At 43.9% G+C, this 19,806-nt stretch overlaps 1 protein-coding gene across 1 annotated transcript in view; it reads right to left on the bottom strand.

Moving 5' to 3' along the window:
- Positions 1-2,011: 2,011 nt before the first annotated feature.
- IZUMO1R (IZUMO1 receptor, JUNO) overlaps positions 2,012-19,806 on the bottom strand; it is a 29,491-nt gene continuing 11,696 nt past the window's right edge. Inside the window, exons 2-5 of the mRNA XM_033120556.1 lie at positions 4,462-4,605; positions 3,508-3,717; positions 2,972-3,089; positions 2,012-2,826 (exon numbers count right to left, since the gene is read on the bottom strand). Of these exons, the coding sequence (XP_032976447.1) occupies positions 2,558-2,826; positions 2,972-3,089; positions 3,508-3,717; positions 4,462-4,599 (735 nt within the window). The 5' untranslated portion in view covers positions 4,600-4,605 and the 3' untranslated portion in view covers positions 2,012-2,557. The remainder of the gene's footprint in view (positions 2,827-2,971; positions 3,090-3,507; positions 3,718-4,461; positions 4,606-19,806) is intronic.

Raw genomic sequence — 19,806 nt, 5'->3', positions numbered from 1 at the left:
TAGATCAGCTCAGGAAGCCAAACAATAACGCTCTCACAATTAACCCCAAACATCCAGGACTTGATTAATAACTGACAGCTTCCCTAAATTTTAATCCCTGTTTCCAACTGAGGACCAACCAGAGAAAGCCAAATATGTGCCTCACATAGGGTGCTCCACTTCTAGCTAGCCCACCTACAGCTTCCCTGTACCAACAGCCTAAAAAAAAAAAAACAAAAAAAAACAAGAAGCTTCCCCCTTACTCTGCCTGCCTTTGAGTCTCTGCCAAAACACAAGTAATGGTGGCTGCCTCCCTTGTTAGGGAATCTCTGAATAAATAGACTTTGCTTGTTCTCATTTGGTTGGGGTCTTCATTTATTTCCACACTCCAAAATCTTGTAGTCCACAAGCCCTCCACATGTACCCAGAGCTCTTTACCCGCTTTGCTAGTCAGGGGAGAGAAGACCCACATGTACAACCCTGGAAAACCCCTATAGCCGCGGGCTAGAAAAGTCAAGCCAGTCCTCGCTGGTAAATGTGCACACTCAGCCAGAGTCACCAGAGACAGAAAAAAACAGCAGCGGAAAGATAAACAGAACAGGTTGACCTTGGAAGAAACAGGTCATTCAGAGACTAGAAACAAGCTTGAAAAAAAAGTCTGATGAGATCTTCAATGAGATGTGTGAAGATATTACATGCATAAAACTGAAAACAGCAGGCTGTGAAGGACAACAAGGGGAAAAAAAATAAAAATTCTCCTGAAAATTAAAAGTAGATTGCCAAAATGAAAAAGATTGGAAGATTAAGTTGAGAAATTCTAACAGAACAGAGAGAGGAAAAAAAATCATCTGAATGTGTGGCAGAAAAGATAAACCACATTGTGCAACTATTTCATAGCTAAATGCAGACCTGGGTGCCACTGGGGAGGGACCCTGGGGCCCAGGGGTTGGCTGGCGAGGCCTCTGTTGCTCTGTTAGACATCTTTTGACCCCTGTGTTTTAGCCACATGCATGGACCACTCTGATTAAAATAATTGAACTGCAAACCTGACCGTTTCACGGCACTACTTAAAATACATCACCCCTCCCAACCACACACAGGGAGAGAGCTCGGTCTGCCTTCTCTGACCATAAGCCAGGAGTCAGCCTCCTCTCCCTCCACTCCCTGCATCGCTCCGGCCCCAAACAATGACTTCCCAGACTGTTCCGTGTAAGCTGTATGTGCTGGGACCATGGGTCAGACTTACCTGGTTTCAAACCTACATATGCTCCTGTCCTAGTTTTAAAAATGGGGGTACAAGAGGACCTCTCAAGGCTTTTGTGAGGCTCAAATGAACTAACATATGTTAGGAGCGTGGCAGAGTCCCGGGCACAGAGTACGTGATCAATAACTAGTAACATTTAGTAGGGCTCCCAGAGATGTTTTGTGTGTGTCCATTTTAACCCTACTTTGACTATTTTTAACTATTTATACCTAAGAATACTAAAAGAAACTCATTCAACTCTCAGCTTTATTACCAAGCACATACCCTCCGATATTTCATAACAGTCCTCAATTCTTAAGAAATTTTACCTGTATGTATTTTTGAAGCCACAATTTGTTAAGTTAAGAGCAATGAAAGGTCCTGCTTCCTATAGTTCATGCCTTGGGGAACTCAGCTGGTTTAGAGTAGCATTTTCTTTCTGTTCCCAATAAAATGACCCCTCTTCAGCAGGGCTCACACCTCACCCACTTTGCGAGGCCTTCTCAGAATCCCCTCCCCTTGTTCTCACAGACTTGTAGTGAAGGGCTTTGTCGTCACTGCTGCATTCTTCTGTCCTGTACTCCAAACTCTGAGCACCTCACTTGGAAGGATGTTCTTTGTTGGTTTTAGAACTCGAGTGCCCTATCTGTAACAGGGAAAGCTGAAAGCAGTTCAGGTAGCTGCTTCAATCTTGGTATCCAACGTAGAGAGCCAAAGGTCTGGGTGGCCCCATCTTTACACCGGTTTTGGGTCTTTTGTACAGCCCCCAAAAAACAGGAGGATGTTGAAAGTACTTCTACCAGAGAGGTGTTGTAAGGATGTAACAAGAGGGGCTGGTATGTGTTAAAAAGTTCATCATTATTAGGAGAGTAACAACCAACTTTGCGACTTCAGTGCAGCAGACAGACCAGCTCCCTCTTTGTGCAGCCTGACTCCCTGACCTCAGAGCTAGGACAGAGTGGGTCACACGGAGGAAAGGTCCACTGCTGTGTTAGTGGAGGCACCATCATGGAACAGGAGGCCAGGGCTGTCAGCATCAGCTCTGCCAGGGAAGAGGTGGGCATGTGCTGGATGAGAAGGGCCTGAAGGCAGGACGGGGTGGACGACCTTGGCAACTCCCTGCCTCCCAGGCAGGGAAAGGCAGAGCAGAACAGCAGAGGAGTTCGAGAACCAAATGTGCAAGGCTCAGACACCAGGTCCTGCAGCCTCAATGTCACCCTACCCCTCAGTCTGGCTGCTCCTTTTAAGGAAGGGACTGAGGAAGGAGGCTGCCATGGCCCTGCCTGGCTCACAGCTGGGGGACTGCAGGCGTGTGTGTGGGAGAAGAAGGGGCTCTCAGGAAAGGAATGGCAGGGAGAGAGAGAAGGCCATGAGAATACAGGAGAGTCCCCGGGACGGGGCAGAGCGAGCAAAGAGGCGGGCCACGGCCACGTTGGGGTTGCCCTGAGCAGGCTCAAACCACTTCTGCAGACACCGCCCGCTGTCCCTACGCTCAGGGCTCGCCTTGAACGAGTTGCTCCAGATCTTCTCACACAGGTCAGCCGGGGTAGGGAAGTAATGGGGGAAAGGGTGACAGGGGGCTCTTGCGGGACAGCGGCTCTTCCCTGTGAAAGATTAAGGCATGGGTAACTTACTCCTGCTACTCCCACCCTCACGTCCCCATCATTTGCCTGGGGGGAGCTTAGGGGGCTGGCACTGGGGGGCCTCCCAGGCCCCACTTCTCCCCAGGCTCTGTCAAGTACCGCTCACCCCGACTCCAGTCCCAGCTGCCATGCCAGTTAGATTGGCAAGTGTAGGATGTGTGGCAGTCTGCCCACCACTGCTCACAGTCCTCCCGGCATAGTGGTGCATCCAAAATTCGCTCTTCCTGCCCCCTCAGGCCCACCTGGGTGCACGCATAACCAGAGATAAGAAACGGAGAGCAGAAATTTGAAGACTGTCAGGAGCTACAATGGGACTTGTACCAGGTATCACATGAACATATTCTATTATGAAGTCTCTAAGGATTGTTTTACCAATAAGAACAATGAGGCTAGTTTGTCCCAGGCTACACAGCTTCTACAGAAGATGGGATTCAAATAGTCTCTCATGCTACTGTTCTCATCTGACCAGTCACCCCTCCATGCCCCGGACCATTCTCCAGAAGCAGCCTCCTCTCCATTCCCTTCCCCAACAGCGGCTTCTGACTCCGTACTTGTCCATAGGAGAGCATTGCCTGTTCCTGCTCGTATCCTGGAGCTCAGGCTCTTAGTAACAGGGCATTATTGCACAGACGGGCCTCCTGCCTCCCAGCTCAATCTTACCACCTGCTGGATCCAAGGTCCCAGGTTCGGGGAGCACTCGTAGAAGCAGACAGCCTGGATGAAGTGCTTCTGACAGTCCGGCATCATCAATCCACAGTGAAGCAGGCTGAAGCTGTAGAGCAGGGATACATCCAGGTGAGCTTCCCAGCTTGTGTTGAACGTGCAGCAGGCATTGTCCTTCCAGGGCATGCACTGAGGGTGGAAGAAGAAGCAAAAGGCATGGGGCCTTATAGGGTAACAGGCAGAGGTTGATGAGTGTCTACGGCAGAAAGGTTAAAATGTCCCCTAGAAGAGGACCTGGGCAAGTACAATGTCTTTAGACCAGCACACCCTGTATAGAAAGAATGCTGATAATTTGTCAATATTCACACCCAAAGGGCAACTGCACACTGACTTCCCTGCTACAGTCCCTTAGAAACATGACTTCCAGTGTCTCCTGAAGGGCAGCAGAGGAACCCCAGGAGACCCAAGGGTATTTGGGGTTGCCTTGGATGAGAGGTAGCTGAGAAAGGCTCAGTAAATGCCAGGTAGACACCAGCTCTGTTCTTTCTCCCACAACCTTGTCATTTGCTTTCAGGAGCTTGGGAAGGAGTCACTGAAGTCATATGTGTCCCCAAGGCCTATTGGTAGGCAGGCTAGAGAAGGAGGACCTTGTTCGTTTGAATCTATGCGGAACCAACAAAGAGCCTCTGGGATCACCACTTGCCCCTGCTCCCCGAGTGGCCGGGCAGCTCAGATGGGAACTTTGAATCCCTCCGCAATTATGGTCTCCAAAGGTCATAGTGTCCCTCCAGTGGGCTTTACCCAAATCCCAACCTAAGGATCCAAACGAGTCAGGGTCGATGAGCCTTCAGAAACCACCTTGGCGTTTGTGTCCCTTCCCTGATCGGCCCAAACAGCCCCCCTCCCACCCCTGGACCAGTCTGGCCTCTATACCTCCTCGTAGAGCTGGTCTTCCGGGCTGGGCTCTCGCTTGTGGTGCTTGGCCCTCATGCAGACACTGAGCAGCTCGTCCCCAGCCCAGATGGGCGTGACTGTCCCGAGCCCTAACAGGAGCTGCCACCACCATTCCATGGCCGACTGCAGAGAGGAGACCCACCTGCTCATGTGACAGAGAGGACACCCTACTCCACTCCCTCCGCTATCCCAAGGAGTGATTGTGGGCTTCAAGCCTCCCCCCAGTGACCATGATGCTCTGTCTGAGGCAGCATCACCAAATGTCAGGGCAGGTGGAATAGACCTTAGAGGTCTGACACCCACCTCCAACGACTGTACAGACACAGCAAGTAAAGCCCAGGGAGGAGAAGAAACCAGTGCTAAGGTGAGGGTTGGGGTAGAATGGTACCAACCTTCCCTGGGGGAACTTTTCCTGGCCCTTCTCTGCTCAGAGGCAGCCCTTCTAATTCAGTGACACTCAGAGCTTTGATCCTGGGTGCGTAACTGAACAAAGGCTCAATAACCAGATTCTACACGGGGCAAAGGGCATGGTGGGACTGCATAGTGTGACAAATGCAATCCTTAGCTCCTCAAATGCCAACCCTAACTCTAGCCCCTCTGAGGGGTCCTCAGGCAGCTGCTTCCCTCCGCTGTTCCTTCTGTGAGAGGTTGTGCCTCTCATAGTGTCAACCCCTCTGAGACCCAGCCTGAGCACGAGGCTACACAGCCAAGCACCATCAGCCCCGCTGCCATCTCGGAGCCAGGAGCATGCCCGGGCAAGAGTCAGATGTGAGAGCCTTCCACAGCCAAAGGTGATTTTTGTTACAGGAACGAGGAGGCTGGCTTTTCTTTTGATGTTTGTCGAGCACTATGTTTCTAACTCTGTTCTGGGTAGTTCTGGTAACAGGAGGTAGTGGAAAGGGAGACCAAAGGGGGGGTGGGAATGACAGAACACCTCGTCTCAAGGGCCCAACACTTTAGGAAACAGGGCTCCCTCAGCCTTTTCCCACCCAGGAGCCCATGGCTCTCCCAGTCCCTCCGGCCTTGCAGGAACCGGCTGTGGACCCATCACAGTGAAACTGAAAACCTCTGGCTTAGCCCAAGTTTAGAGACTCAGACATCTGAGGGTGGAGACCCCAGCACCTTCAGAGCCCAAATCTAAGGCTGCCCTCTCTTCCCAGCACCAGTTTCAAACACAGACACAGAGAGTATCCTTTAAAGAACCAAGTATATCAGGTAAAACAGGAAGGATGCTGCCCCTTCTAGTGTTTTCTTCATACTTACTTTCAAAACAGGAGTCTCTCCCTCCCACCTCCAGAGATTGTGAGGCTGCAGAGATGTCCACACTCCTGCCCGTTTATTACCCACTCCAGGGCCTACTAGGTCCAGGTGCAAATGCAGAACTCCAGGTGGCTCCAGTTAAATGGCGTCCATCTTACCCAAGTATAGGGACCTCCTGTGGCTGGAGCTGGAGGGTTTCTGAGAAAGGGTTTCGCTTTTTCTGAGAAAGAGACCCCATAATGGGTGAGATCCTGGGCCCTTTAGTCAGCTCTTGAGTTCCAGTCTCAGCTCTGCTACTTGTCAGCTAGAAGCCCTTGAGAAAATGACTTAAACTCTCTGTCAGTTTTCTTATCTGTAAAGGGGGCTATCCTATTATAATGGGATTGTTGGGGGGGGAAATGAAAGAGAAAGTTCATGAAGATGACTTGGCATCGCGCCCAGCAGAGTTAAGTCTTAATGGTTTCATTCCTATCCTTTTATCCTCCGAGGCCTTTCTCTCTCTGTGCCCTGTTCCTCAGTTCTGCTGCCCCTTCATCAGCATATTACCTGGGATGAACCACCTGGCTTCATCCCAGTGACCTGTCTCAGCCCCCAGGAGCTAAGTTTCCTGCTGGAGAGCAGACCTAGCAGCACAGAGATGCAGAGATAAAGTGGGGCCTTGGGGACCCAAGAATTTAAATGTACAACCAAAGACAAAACAAACAAAAACCAAAAAATTCCCTCAGCAACCTGTGTAACGGCCTCCCTTAGCGTGCAGGGCCCGTTGTCTCTGAAATACAGCCGGTTATCGAATAACGTTTCATTCAACGTTGTTTCATTATAATGTTGATGAGATACTGTAGGAACGTAAGTCTTGTTTATATCAATTAGCCTGAGGTAAAATTGATTTTTATTATAAGTTGTTTTTCTTAAAGTCACTGTTTCCAAGAACCTATGATGACTTTACTGTGTATGATCCGGCTCACTCCTTGCAATGACCCTTAGAGTGAATGCCTTCCCTATTTTAACTGTGGGAAAGCAGGCTCAGCTGGGGAGTGCAGAGCTAGAATCTGAACTCAGGTAAACACGACTCCAGATCTGATGCAGGTGAAGGGGAGACCTCCAGGATGGAAAAGGAAGGTGCTGTCTGGGTCTCAAGTGAAGTCTTAAAAAATAAATATAAATAAATAAATAAATTAATTAATTAAAAGCCAAATGCCATAATCAGATTGCATGTTGGGAAACATATGTTGGCTTTATTTGGGAACAGTGATGGTTACCAGCCCAGCCTCCCATGTTCCTGCCCTAAACAGAGTTAGGAGTCTCCATTTTAGGATCCGATACCAAGTGGTTCTCTTCCCGTGAGCATCCATTCGGCAGGAGAGAAGCAGGTGTGCATGTCCTGCTCAAGTCCTCACAAATACAGCTGACCCTTGGATAACATTGCAGGGGATAATTAAGGGAGCTCCTTACCCAGTCCAAAACACCACCCTCCTTACCCAGTCCAGAATCTACATATAACTTTTGACTCCTCCAAAGCTTACCTACGATCAGCCCGTCACATTCTCAGATTCAACCCACTGCGGATGGAAAACGGTTTTCCATCTGTGTTTGGAAATCTGCAGTTGGGAATTCAAAAATCCTGTTTGCGATCTCTGGTTGGTTGAATCCATGGATGCAGAACCCCAGATGGGAAGGGTTACTGTGTTTATTGAAAAAAATCGGAGAAGTGGACCCAGGCAGTGCAAACCCATGCTGTTCAAGGAACAACTGTACTGAGGAAGCTCTAAGCCTTGACAAGGTAAGAGAGTATGGGGACAGAGTCCCAGAGAGCAGTTTCCAGGCTCTCAGCCTCATGTGAAAGGTGCTGGCTCGGGTAGTAGATGCCGTCAGCTGTGGCTAATTGTCCATCAGCTGTAACCAGTGAGCCATTAGTCACTGATATAACTGCCATGGCTGTGATTGCTGGTCGGTCGGTTGGCAGGCAGAAAAGCGGACAGCAAGTTGCCGGTCGTGTGGCTCGAGCCGCCAGTGAGACCATAGTGGTGTGACTCCCCTACCTATGGCTCCGTGGGTGTTCCTTTTTGGCCTCACCACATCCTGCGTCCTTATGTGGGGAGCGGGACTAGAAGCCCCGCAGGCTGCCTTGCACGACAAATGGCGCAGCGAGCAGGGTCCCCAGCACGACAAAACATTAGGGTTTAACATTAAGTTTCAGACGGTTGTGGAAGTGTCCAGGACAAGAATACAGAAATGAAGTCCAGAAGTAATTACTGAAAAGGAAAACAGGTCCTCTGGTAAATGTCTTTCACATGCAGGGGAGAGGGTGAGGGACTTGCTAATGTCTAGGACAAAGCTGTAGGAAATGAGCTAAAATTACAGCCAGCGCAGGTGGCAGGGAGGGTGGGAGGAAGGGAATATGATGGCTGAGGTCTCCCCAGGGCGGCAGTGTGCGGCCTTTGAGGAAAACTCATTTGTGCCTTATTGTGATTGGGTCTTGCCGAGAAATCTGTTTTCTGACTGAAAGCTGATAAATCAAGGCTGGCTGTGGATGGGGCTATTTGAAGTTGCTCATCCCGAACAGTTTTCTTCTTAAAAAACAAGCAAACAAAACAACACTTAACTTGCTGAGAGCAGAGCGACAGCAGCATTCAGAAAGTTCTGGAGGAAGGGGAGGTGGGTAGAGCGGCGGAAGGAGCAGCCCAGCCCCTCTGGTGTGGGACCACAGCCCATGCTGGGCAGTAGTGACCCTCTCCCTCGCCCCCTGCACACATGGTTGCCCAGGATGCCAAAGCCCACTGAGTTCGAGAACAGACTGAAAAAGCAGAGAACTAGTGCCAGAAATCTGGTGAGAATCTGAAGTCAAAGTCCAGCTGGAGGAGACATTGGTGACACAGAGTCCTTAGTGGGTCTTATGAGTCATTCTTCTCACCCCCAACTCTACGGACCATCCTTGTCTCTACTCAGAATTGGTTTGTAGCAAGGTCAAGGGAAACAGGGTCTTGTTCATTCCCACCTCTTCTTCCCCCTTTATCCATCCCATCGCCACAGCAGTTGATTTAACTTTTTAAACACCTCGTGAATTCCAATTCTTTTATCCCTGTTTCTCCCCCTGCTGTCTGGGCCTGATCATCTCTTGCCTCAGTTCCTGCAACAACCTCCTACCTGGATCCTTTGCCCTTTCCCAAAGTTTTGTCCAAGCAGCAGCCAGAAGGATCTAATTTCCCAGTATTTTACTATGAAATATTTCAAACATAAGGAAAGTGGAGAGAATTTTACAACGAACCTCCAGACACCCCCACTTAGATTTTACCATTACCATTTCACTATGTTTTCTTTGTCACACCTCTAGCCAACCATCAGCCCTCTAGTCATCCATCAAGCTTCTCATTTTTCATGCATTTTAAAGTAAATCACAGACATCAGCCTATTTCCTCCTAATTAATTCAAGCATGCGTATCATCAACCAGAGTTCAACATTTGTCTGCAGGGTTTTTTTTTCTTTCAGAATGATCTTTTAAAAGGTAAAGATGGTTATGATACTTCTATGTTTAAGAGCTTTCTAGACTTAAGATAAATCCCAAATCCTTACCAATGCACATGGACCCTGTATCATCTGGTCCCTATTTACTTTTCCATCCCAATCTGTTGTCCTTTCTCTCCGATACACTGCAGACACTCCTTACCCCTGACGTCTGTAATTGCCTGGCTCTCTTACTTGGCTCCTCTGCGGGCTATTCTCTCCTAGCTCATCCTCTGTGGCTGGTTACTCCTCCTTTATCCTTCAGTTCACAGAATGGATGGCTTCATCCTCAGGGAAGCTTGCTTGCCTTGTCCCACAAGGATTGGTGAAATACTCTCTTGGGGTCTTACGCTTGCTGCTGTCATGGCACTTACCACCTGTTATTTTAGGAATGCCTGCTTATAGGCTCGCCCCACCTGAGAATTGTAACCATAATCCTCTCCTTCCTAGTGAGAGAAAGGGTCCCAAACTCCAGGGAACCTGAACTGTCTTTAACACTTTCAACATTCTGTGATCACTCTTGCTCCAAACCTTTCAACATGCTTTTCTCTTTCAACTGGGGCCTCTGCCCGATCCTCAGCACTCGTAGTACCTTCCTTTAGCAGATGCTTTATTTGCCAAGTCTCAGTTTGGAGCAGTCACATTCAAGAAGGCTCAAGTCTCGGTTAGGTGTCCTTCCTGGTGCTCTCGTAGCCCTTGGATTACCTCTATCATGAAGCGACACTATCTGGGAGTTGCCTGCTGCCCTAAGTGTTTCCTACTGGGTTGAATGAAGCTTGTGGACAAGTAGAGACTGTCAGTTGCACAGATTCAGCACCTAGAACGTGGCAGACTCTCAGTAGGCTTTAAGTGAACAGTGATCTTTTTTTTTTGATACGAAAAAGTCTCTCCTATGATTCATTTTTACTAAGAAGCATACCAGGAAAAATTCTGGGAAACCTCACAGCTTTTGTGTATGGTCACAGGTATAAGTGTTTTGCACATGTGATGTGCAGGCTTGTAGATTTCCACTTTAAAAAAAAAAAAGAAAATTGGTTTTCTGTCCTTCATTCACCTCTCACTAGTTGCTAGATGAACTATGCTTGAAGGGTCTTGTTTTGCTCATCTTTCTGACTCCACATCCTATTAATCATGATGCGTGGCACATGTGGTGGCTGAATTGTTTTTCTCTTAGACACGTACACGATTTCAAGTTTAAAGAATGAAATTGGATCTGTTTATATTTCCTAGACTAAAGTAAAAAATATCCACCTTTCTAGGCTTGTTTCAGTCTTTATGTTTTTGTCTTACATTGAAAATGTCTGAGAAAACACACAGAAGGGTTTTGAAGGTTCATAACGTTTTATTATAGAGAGAAAGCAATGGAAAGTAAATAGTTTTAAGGTGGTGAATATTTGACTCCTTATGCCTACAAATGAATAGAGGGGGGAAATCAATTTTCCAAGAGTCTGTGGGTAAATTACTTTTGGTAATGTAATGATGAAGCAGTTGCCATTTCTAGAAAAGTGTGAATTTTGTGATTCTTCAGTGACCTCTGTTATAAGCCACTATGATATAACATTCGTTATGTGAAGCTCTTGAATGTTTTATGTTTACTGAAGACTTAATTCTCTGGGAAATACTAATGGTTCAGTGAGTCCAGTTTATAAAACAAGAGTTTAACTCGCTAAGTGTCTCCTCACACTTGAGTTGATGATTCTGTTTTGATCCAAGCCAGCAGATTTTCTGGTAGCCATGGATACTGGGGCTTAAGAGGAACCATTGAGTCATTTTAATCTATTGTCATTAAACACAAATCATGGCACCCATCCACAGAAATGTGGTAGTGCTCTATTTATTCCAAGTTCCCTGAATGGTAGTTTCTTTAGATCTGGAAAAGTTTTCTGGGCTCTTTCTAATGCAGGATGAATAGTCCCTTTGGGTAGAATAAGGAGATACAGGCAATGACTGTGGTTATTCAGAAAGCTGTGCCTTCTTCATTCCAGAAGGAAGGTGAAGTCAACTAAAGTTTCTCAAGCATTACTCTGTTCCAGGCCCTGGACCAAACTCCTGAGAGACCTCATCTCACTGCCTTCTCTACTAGTTAAGAGCAAAGATTGTGTCTAGTTCAATACTGTACTCTACATAGCTTATAATGATTGATATAAATAAATGCTGAGTGAATGAGCAAATACCCTCATAGGTATTATAAGCCCTTTTTACAGATGAACTCAGGGTAGTTAAATATGTTGCTTAAGGTCTTATCTCCTAGTCGTCTACCATGAGATGTAATAGTGATAGTTAATTTTATATCACTGTATGTAAGTTGCAGGATATCAAAGAAGAAAAGTGAATATTACCCCAGATTTTGTATCTTCTTCTGGGGAACGAATTAGCCTATTTTCGGTTGTATACAGGATCGTGATACCGGTATCATGTGGAAGTATGACTTTGTTCTTTACTTGGAGATTAAGAATGGTTTAAGATGTGTATGGATGCCAAGTTGACAAGAGTGGACTGTGATGGTCAGTTTTTATATGATAACTGGTCTAGGTTATCATCCCCTGTTATTCAGTCAGACACTCATCTAGATGGTGCTATGAAGGTTATTTTGTAGAACTTAACTGAAGTCCATAATCAGTGCTGAGTAGTGTGAACAAGGATTTGGGTCTAGGTCTATTTAGCTTTGATGTTTGTGTTCCCCTGTTTTACATCAAACAGGGGTGCAGGGAAGCTCTATTGCGTTTTCCTCGACACCTAAATCTTACAATAAAATCTGGAAAGTATTGAGCCAAGTATGTTACTTAGGTTACACACAGCAACCCAAATGCTATCACCACAACTATGGTCATGAAGAAAGTGGGGTATAGAAAACCTCCTTATTATGCTTAACTTTTTTCAGCAGCATTCTCTAGAGAATTTTCTCTAACGCTTCACTCTTCAAAATGACAGATTCTTTCCATGACCAAAAAGTTTGGGAAATGTGCATGTTATCCCCACCTCCTGAGGACTCAGCGTACAATGCTCAATGTGCTATAGACTCTGAGGAGTCCTGCGGTAAAGACATTTCTTGAATTCCATTGAACCCAGCATTTCTAAACATATTTGACCACAGGAGCCCTTGTGTATGTTAAATCCATCAACATCACAGTGTGAGAGTTTTGCTGATCATACGTAGGAAAGTACTGGCCTGCTACCTGGCACAAGGTGTCAGTTTTACAGCAGCAATGGTAGAAAAGGTGCTCAGACCATATGAAGCTCCTGGGTCATTATATTCCTTAGATAATGCTTCACATTTATTTATATTAAATTTTTGCTAAAAGTGTTATGTGGGTTGAATTTCTGTTTAGAGGAACCTCATTTTGCCCGTAGGCTACATGTCAGTTTCTAACGAAAGGCAATTCTTGCATCTTTTGGCAGAATGAGACAGAATGAGCCTTTTTTTTTTCTTGTGCACCATTTTGATTATCTTCTCATTTCTTTATTGTATATTTTTAAGCAATTTTCTTCGTGGTTACCCTGGGGATTACAATTAATATTCTAAATTTCAAAGAACCTAGTTTGAATTGATACAAACGTAATTTTAATAGCATACAAAACCTGTGGTCCTATAAGTACCACACCCATCTTTATGTTGTTCTTGTCACAAATTATATCTTTATATATTATGTGCCTGTACACATACATTTACAATTATTGTTTTATGCACTTGTATTTTAAATCATATAGGAAAACAACAAGGACTTACAAACCAAAAATATAATAATACTGTTTTTCATATTTACCTATGTAGTTATCTTTACTGGTATTCTTTTTCTTTTCTATCTTTTTTTTTTTTTGGTATTCTTTATTTCTTTATATGGTTTTAAGTCACTGTCTAGTGTCCTTTTACCCCATGATTTGATGTTACCTGTGGGCTGCTGTCATCCATTTGTTTAGTGACTTTTTAAAATGATTTTGTAAAGACTGTATTTCTTGTCATGTGTGATCATGCATGTCGCTCTTTCATCATCTCAGTGGTCAGCCAGTGACACGAGAGATATTTCCTTAAATGTCTGGAGCCAAATATATATATATATGGCAGTATTTTCAGTCTTTGCAAATTGTTTCTGAACTGGAGCGCTTCAATGCTTAGTCAGACAACATACAGCTCTGTTTTAACCCTCACCTCCTGTTTCATGGAGCTCAAAGATCAGCCAGAGGTGCAAACGTAGGATCACCTTAGGTCTTTCCTGAGCATGCATTCAGACTCGGGCATGCGCATGGCCCTCCAGATACCCTGTTCTACCCGGGAGCCCACCGAAGTCTTTATTTCTTTATGTATCTTCCTCCTCAGTCTCCTCCTTCCGAGGACTTTTGGTTTGTCTGCTGTTTGTCCTATTCTCCATCCCTTGTCCCAGGTGGAAGTTAGTAATAGAATGTCTTTAAATACTTTTGTGACACATGCTGCCCTGTAGGCCGTTCCACCCCTGAGAGAATTCTAAGGGGGTGTAAAACAAAGGCAAGCCTCAGAGCCAATCCCTCAGGAAGCCACCAGACGGGTCAAAAGGTACAACCAAAATTCTTTGGTAACGAGGTCTGAATTTCTCCCTCTGTCACTAGCAAGCTGTACCATCTAAAACGAGCTGCCATCACTGCGGCCACTGGCCAAGCTGGGGAATGTACTGTAGGTCGGTATGCAAAACACCATACACTCTCTCACCAAAATTTACCAGCCTCTTCTTCACTGAGTACTCCCCTGATTGTTGTAAAAAAAATTTTTATTACATTCCCAATTCTGACAGTTTTGACAGCTTAATATTTTATTTAGTGGAAGGAAGAACTCTAAAGAATAGAAAAACAACAGCAGAGAAGAAAAGAGGAAAAAGCAGGCTTCCTAGGGCCTTTGCTATATCTGGAGCCCAGACCTTTCTGAATCTGGGATGGTGCGCTTCAACAAGTGGCTAGAATGGCCCTGCAGACTTATTTGCTGTCACATAAGGGAGTTTCTCTAGTTGCTAAAGGGAAAGAGTAGAGAGGGTACAGCTGGAATTGAGATTTTGATGTACAAGCTCTGCAGGGTTGGTGCATAAAGCAAGGTTGGGGAGCTAGTCCAGGTGCTGGACTGAGACTGAACCTTAACCCCAACTTAGTGGGCATTGGATGTACAGCGACATCCCCTGCACAAAGTCAGGGACCCAGGAGCCGAGCAACTCAGGTGGGTGCGATGGGAGCCAGAGACTGCCACTGCTTGCAGCATGCTTGCCATGGAAACAGAATGAAGGGAGAATCTGCCTGAAAACCATACCTCACCAAGCACAGGTAGTGAGTGACAAGAGGCTGTGGGCCCGTCTGTGGGCTGCAGGAGACACCAGATCCTCCAGTCCCAGAAAACTTTCTACTGGGAGATGAAGTGTAGGGAAGGAAAACTTTTCCCTTCTTCTTCCCTTCTAGGTTCTTCAGCTGGTCTAATAATTAAATTGACATAAGATAGACTCACAGGAGAAAAACTAATTTAATTTCATATATACAGGAGCCCCATTAAAAATATCAGATTCAAAAAAGTGACCCAAGCATGCAGTTTTTATACCTTTTAGACAAAGAAACAATAAATTTGTGAAGAATCGCAAGACAAAGAAGTACAGGCTTGGGGTAGTAAGTTAGTGAGGAAATAACAAGGTTTCTTTATATAGCATTCTGGGCCCTAAGTTCCCTATCTCTAGTAATAAGGATGTCTGTCTTCCGCCTGGTCCGGGGAGGGTGACTTTCACATGGGAGATTTACTTCCTCCTTTCTTATGAGGGTCAGAGTGTCCTTCTTGCACCAGCTGTTTTTCAAGTCACTTTAATTCACAACAATCCATATGCTGAAGTGGCATGTTTTAGGGTGCCATATCCTGCTTCCCCTTCAGAAGGCAAGAATACTTTCATTCAACCCTAGCTATGTCTAGGCAATAGAGAACAAAGATGAGTGAGTGTCTGTACAATGTGCCAGATTGTGAATTAGGCACATTATGCACATTATTTCATTTAATTCTCATAACCACTCAAGGAGGTAGTTAATATTCTCAAGTTGTCAGTTTTTAAAATTGAGGCTCAGAGAGATTGAGAAACTTTCCCAGACTGTGCAGCTAGAAAATGGTAAGTTTGGAATTGCAGCCTAGGTGACTGTTTCTGAATCTAATGGCCATTACACCAACTCCCACGAAGCTGAGGGTGGAAGGAAACAGATTTCTTCCTGCCCTGCAGAGAGAAGGCCATCAATGGTCCATGGTTCCTCGTGTCCGAGTTTTGCAGGGCACAGGACTGATCGCAATCCTAGAATTCATAGGACTTGACAGCTGTTACCACCAAGAAGGGTCTAGAAGGGGAGTTCTGAAAACTTGGGCCAGTGGAAGTGGTTCCTTTTTCCGGACTCACTATAGTTCCAATTCAGACAGTTGCGTACAATGCATTTTCTCTCCGTGTTTCTTCAGTACCCAGGAGCTGGGACACCGACCTGTGTCTAGGACAGACACAGGGTGGAAATAGAAAGCATTACTTGAGTGTGTCAGCTCTAAGGATGAGAGCAGAGCTTGCCAGGGAGCAGGCAGCAGAACAGACACACAACAGAGCACAACTGAGGCCAGGTGTGGTCCTCCAGTGGTTTTTCTGCCTCGGTGACCAGATTCTTCGTGGCTCTGAGTTCTAAATAGAATCTCCATTTCATGTCATTTAGGCTTAGCATAAGCCAGCCTGATCCTGCTGGTTGAAAACAGCAACATTGGGTTTGTTTTTTTAATTGTTATTAAAAATAACCCTTATACTTGGAGAAGTTCAAAGCAGTACAAATTAAGGTAAATGAAAAACTAGTCTCAAACTCTATTGCCCCATCAACCAATCTAAACTCCTAAAGGGAAGTACTTTTAACCATTTCTAATTTTACTTCTTGTTTTATCTACAGATTGATTCTAAAAAATAAAATGTCACCACTAATATTATATTATAGTTACGTATTTTTTACTTACTGCAGAACCAAATACTCATGAAATCATGTGTAACTAACCCTGTGTAGTTCAAGCACACAGATCAAACGAGTTCTCCTCATGCGTTTCCCCATTGCTCAAAGTCATGTCATTTTGGTTTGTGTCATCTTTGTACTGGGATTTTCTCACAGTTGTTTGTTTGCTTTTCCTGGAATTTCTAATTCTTTCATTTTTTCTTGTTGAGGGAAACAAGCGACTTTCTTATTAAATTACTAGATACTTCCAGGTTTTAAATATGATTTGTTGATTGAAATACATTCTTTTCTTCGAGATAGTCATCTTGGAGGTCTTTGGCTTCAAATTCTAATTTGGGACAATTGTCTTATAAACTTCCTGTACAACTGTCATCTAATATGTCTTTTCATTATAACCTTGGAATAATTCTATTTTTTTGTAGACCCTTCCATTCATTTTTTAAAAAATCTTTGTTTTTAGCTTCATTTTCCAATTTCCAAGTAATTTACCAAGTTATTATTATTATTATTTTCCAGAAAGATTGTGGGAGATTAACTCTTCAAGTCCCTGCAGTTCTGAAATGAATTTCGTCCCCATGGTGACTGACTGGAGCAGGAACTGGCTTCAAGGGGGCTCAGGTATGGATCTGCTGGAGGGCAGGTACGCCTGGGAGACTAACTTTGGGAGATTGACCTTGGGTTCACCTTGTCTCAGAATAAACGTTCTGGAACATGCTAGAGTCATAGTCAATTCTTGCTCCAGTGGGCTGGCAGGAAAGAACCCAGAGCAGGGAAGAGGGTTCAATCCAAAAAACCCCAAATAGAGCTTCTTGAATGGAATACTCACCTGACCCGGGTGGAGCAGCTGCAGCTGTGTGCCTTCAGGTAGACGTGAAGGAAGCGAGTTTGCACTTTGACTGGGTGTGCAGCTGGCCTATCCTCTGTGTGGTCAGACATTATACCTTCTGTCTATATGGAAGGACACAAATACTCTGCCTCTCTGCAACCATCCCTTGGGACAGCCGTGCCACTGGATGTAGGGTCACAGGTTACATTTTCTCAGTACCTTGGAGAGATATTGCTAGAATATATTCTAGCTTCCAATATTGATGATGCAATGTCTGCAGTTGATTTAATGTTTGCTCCGTTGTAGTTGACCTACTTTATGTATACTGTATTTTTCTTTATGGCAGCTTTTATGAGTATTTATCCTTAGTGAAACTTACACTGGTATATCTGTATATGTACCTATTTTCATTCATTCTACTCAGCTTTTGGGGGACACATTTCATTTCGAAGATTGCTGAGAGAAACTGAAAAAGACCTAACCAAAGAGATGTAGCATGTTCATGGATTGCCCTCAAATTGATTTATAGGTCTATAGAATCCATGCAACCCCAAGAGAAATCCTCAAGGACTTTTTATAGATCTTGATAAGCTGTTGCAAACATTTATTTGGAAGTGCAGAGGACCTAGAATAACAAAAATCATTGGGGAAAAAAAGTTGGAAGAGAGGACTTACACTAACTTCAAGTCTTGCTCTAAAATGACAATAATCAAGACACTGTAGTTGTGGTACAAGATCACAAATATAGATGACAGAACAGAATGGAGTCCAATGAGCCCTCACACATATGGTCAACTGATTATACTTACGGAAAAAAATGAGTTCTGAACCTCATCTCGTAACATACATAAAAATTACCTGGAAATGAATCATGGACCTAAATGTAAAAGCTCATTTCATACGCCAGAAGTAAACAGGAGAAAATATTTACAGCCTTGTGGTAAGCAAAAATTTCTTGATAGGCAGATCATAAAAGAAAAAGTTGATAAACTGGACTTTGTCAAAATAAAAACTTCTGCTTTCTGAAAGATACTGTTGAGAAAAGAAAACAAATATCCTGAGAAAAAATATCCATAATGCATGTATCTAAAAACGGACTTGAATCCCGATTATATATATAATTCTTACAACTCAAGAGTAAGAAGATAAGCAACCCAGTAAGATATTGGCAAAATATTTGAATAGATACTGCACCAAAATAAATATATGAATGTCTAAGAAGCACGTGAAAATATACACAATAGCAGTCATCAAATAAATGCAAATTAAAACCGTAATGAGTTACCACGTCACACTAGACTGGCTAAAATTAAAGAGTCACAATATCAAGTTTTGTCAAGCATGTAGAGAAACTGGAAGTCTCATAATTACTTTTTGGGATTTAAAATAGTGCCATCACTTTGGAAAACAGTTTGGGAGTTTCTTATAATAAACATATACTTACCATGGACTGACTGATTCTACCTCTAGTTACCCACAGAAATAAAAAGTTATGCCAACAAAGTTATTCTCAGAGCAGTTTTATTCATAATAGCAAAGAGCTGGAAACAAACCAAATGAACATCCAAAGATAAATCCATTAACAAATGGTGGTATATTTATACCATGGAATACTTCTCAGCTATAAAAAGGAAAAATCTCATACATACTAATGTCAAATTGTTCTCCAAAGTGATTGTATTAATTTATATCCGTACTAGCACTGTATGAGAATTTCCAATGTTCTATACAATTGCCACAGTTAGTATTTTTATATCTTGTCAGTTTGATGGCTATAACACTTAAAACAATGTTTAAGAAAGGAACAATGATGTAGAAATAAACAAACTAATGGAAGAAAATAGCCCAGAGGTAGACCTACACTTTGGTGGGACCCTGGCATATGATGGAGATGGTATAACAGTAGGTGAGAAAAGGATGGATTGTTTAGTAAATAAGACTATATGACTAAAAACAACATTAATTCCTATCTCACACCATACACGAAATAAACACTAGATAAATAATGTGAAAATCAAAACTTTAAAGCTTTAAAAAAATCATGTAAATGACTATCTTTATACCTTCAGATTAGAGATCGAGTTTTTTATTAGACACAGAAGGTATCTGCCATCAAGGAAAGGATTGCTATATCTGACTATATCACAGTTGAAACTTCTCTATGGCATAGAGTGCTATAAACAAAAGGGAATTGAAAGACTGACTTAGAAATTTTTGCAGTATAGTTACTAGCAAACTCTTTCAAATCAATCATTTAAAAAATATATTAAAAATCAATGGAAAAATAATTGGGCAATCCACAGAGGAAAACCAAATGGCTATAAAATCAGATGAAAAGATGTTGATTCCCCCCTAGTTAATAATCAGATAAATAAAAATTAAAACAGCCATATGATGTAATTCCCAACCCTTCAAATGGGTAAACATTTTCAATTGGATGATCACAGGGGATTGGTTGGATCACAGGAGATGGGTACTCATTTCTGAGGTCCCAGTTTAAGAGACCCTAACCCTTCAAAGATCCTAATCCTCGCCTGACTCCATGCATTCCCCAAATCAGAATTGTTTCTTTGCTTTGTTTCTTACTGTTAACGTGTATGGCTTTTCTCTCTGCTTTACCATTATTTGTTTGTGTGTGTCTCCTTGACTAAACTATATGCACACGGGAAAACATCTTTCCTTTTTGTGCCCCCACGCCTGGCACTGTTTACGGCATGTGGTGTGGACTTGCAATTAATATTTGCCACATGGAATAGAAGCCTTTTTCTTCTCCTTTCAG

The sequence above is a fragment of the Rhinolophus ferrumequinum genome, chromosome 11 (genome assembly GCF_004115265.2).
Source record: "Rhinolophus ferrumequinum isolate MPI-CBG mRhiFer1 chromosome 11, mRhiFer1_v1.p, whole genome shotgun sequence".
NCBI classification, from domain to species: domain Eukaryota; kingdom Metazoa; phylum Chordata; class Mammalia; order Chiroptera; family Rhinolophidae; genus Rhinolophus; species Rhinolophus ferrumequinum.
The sequence above is the reverse complement of the archived record's forward strand: the minus strand, read 5'-3'. Positions and strand labels throughout refer to the sequence as shown.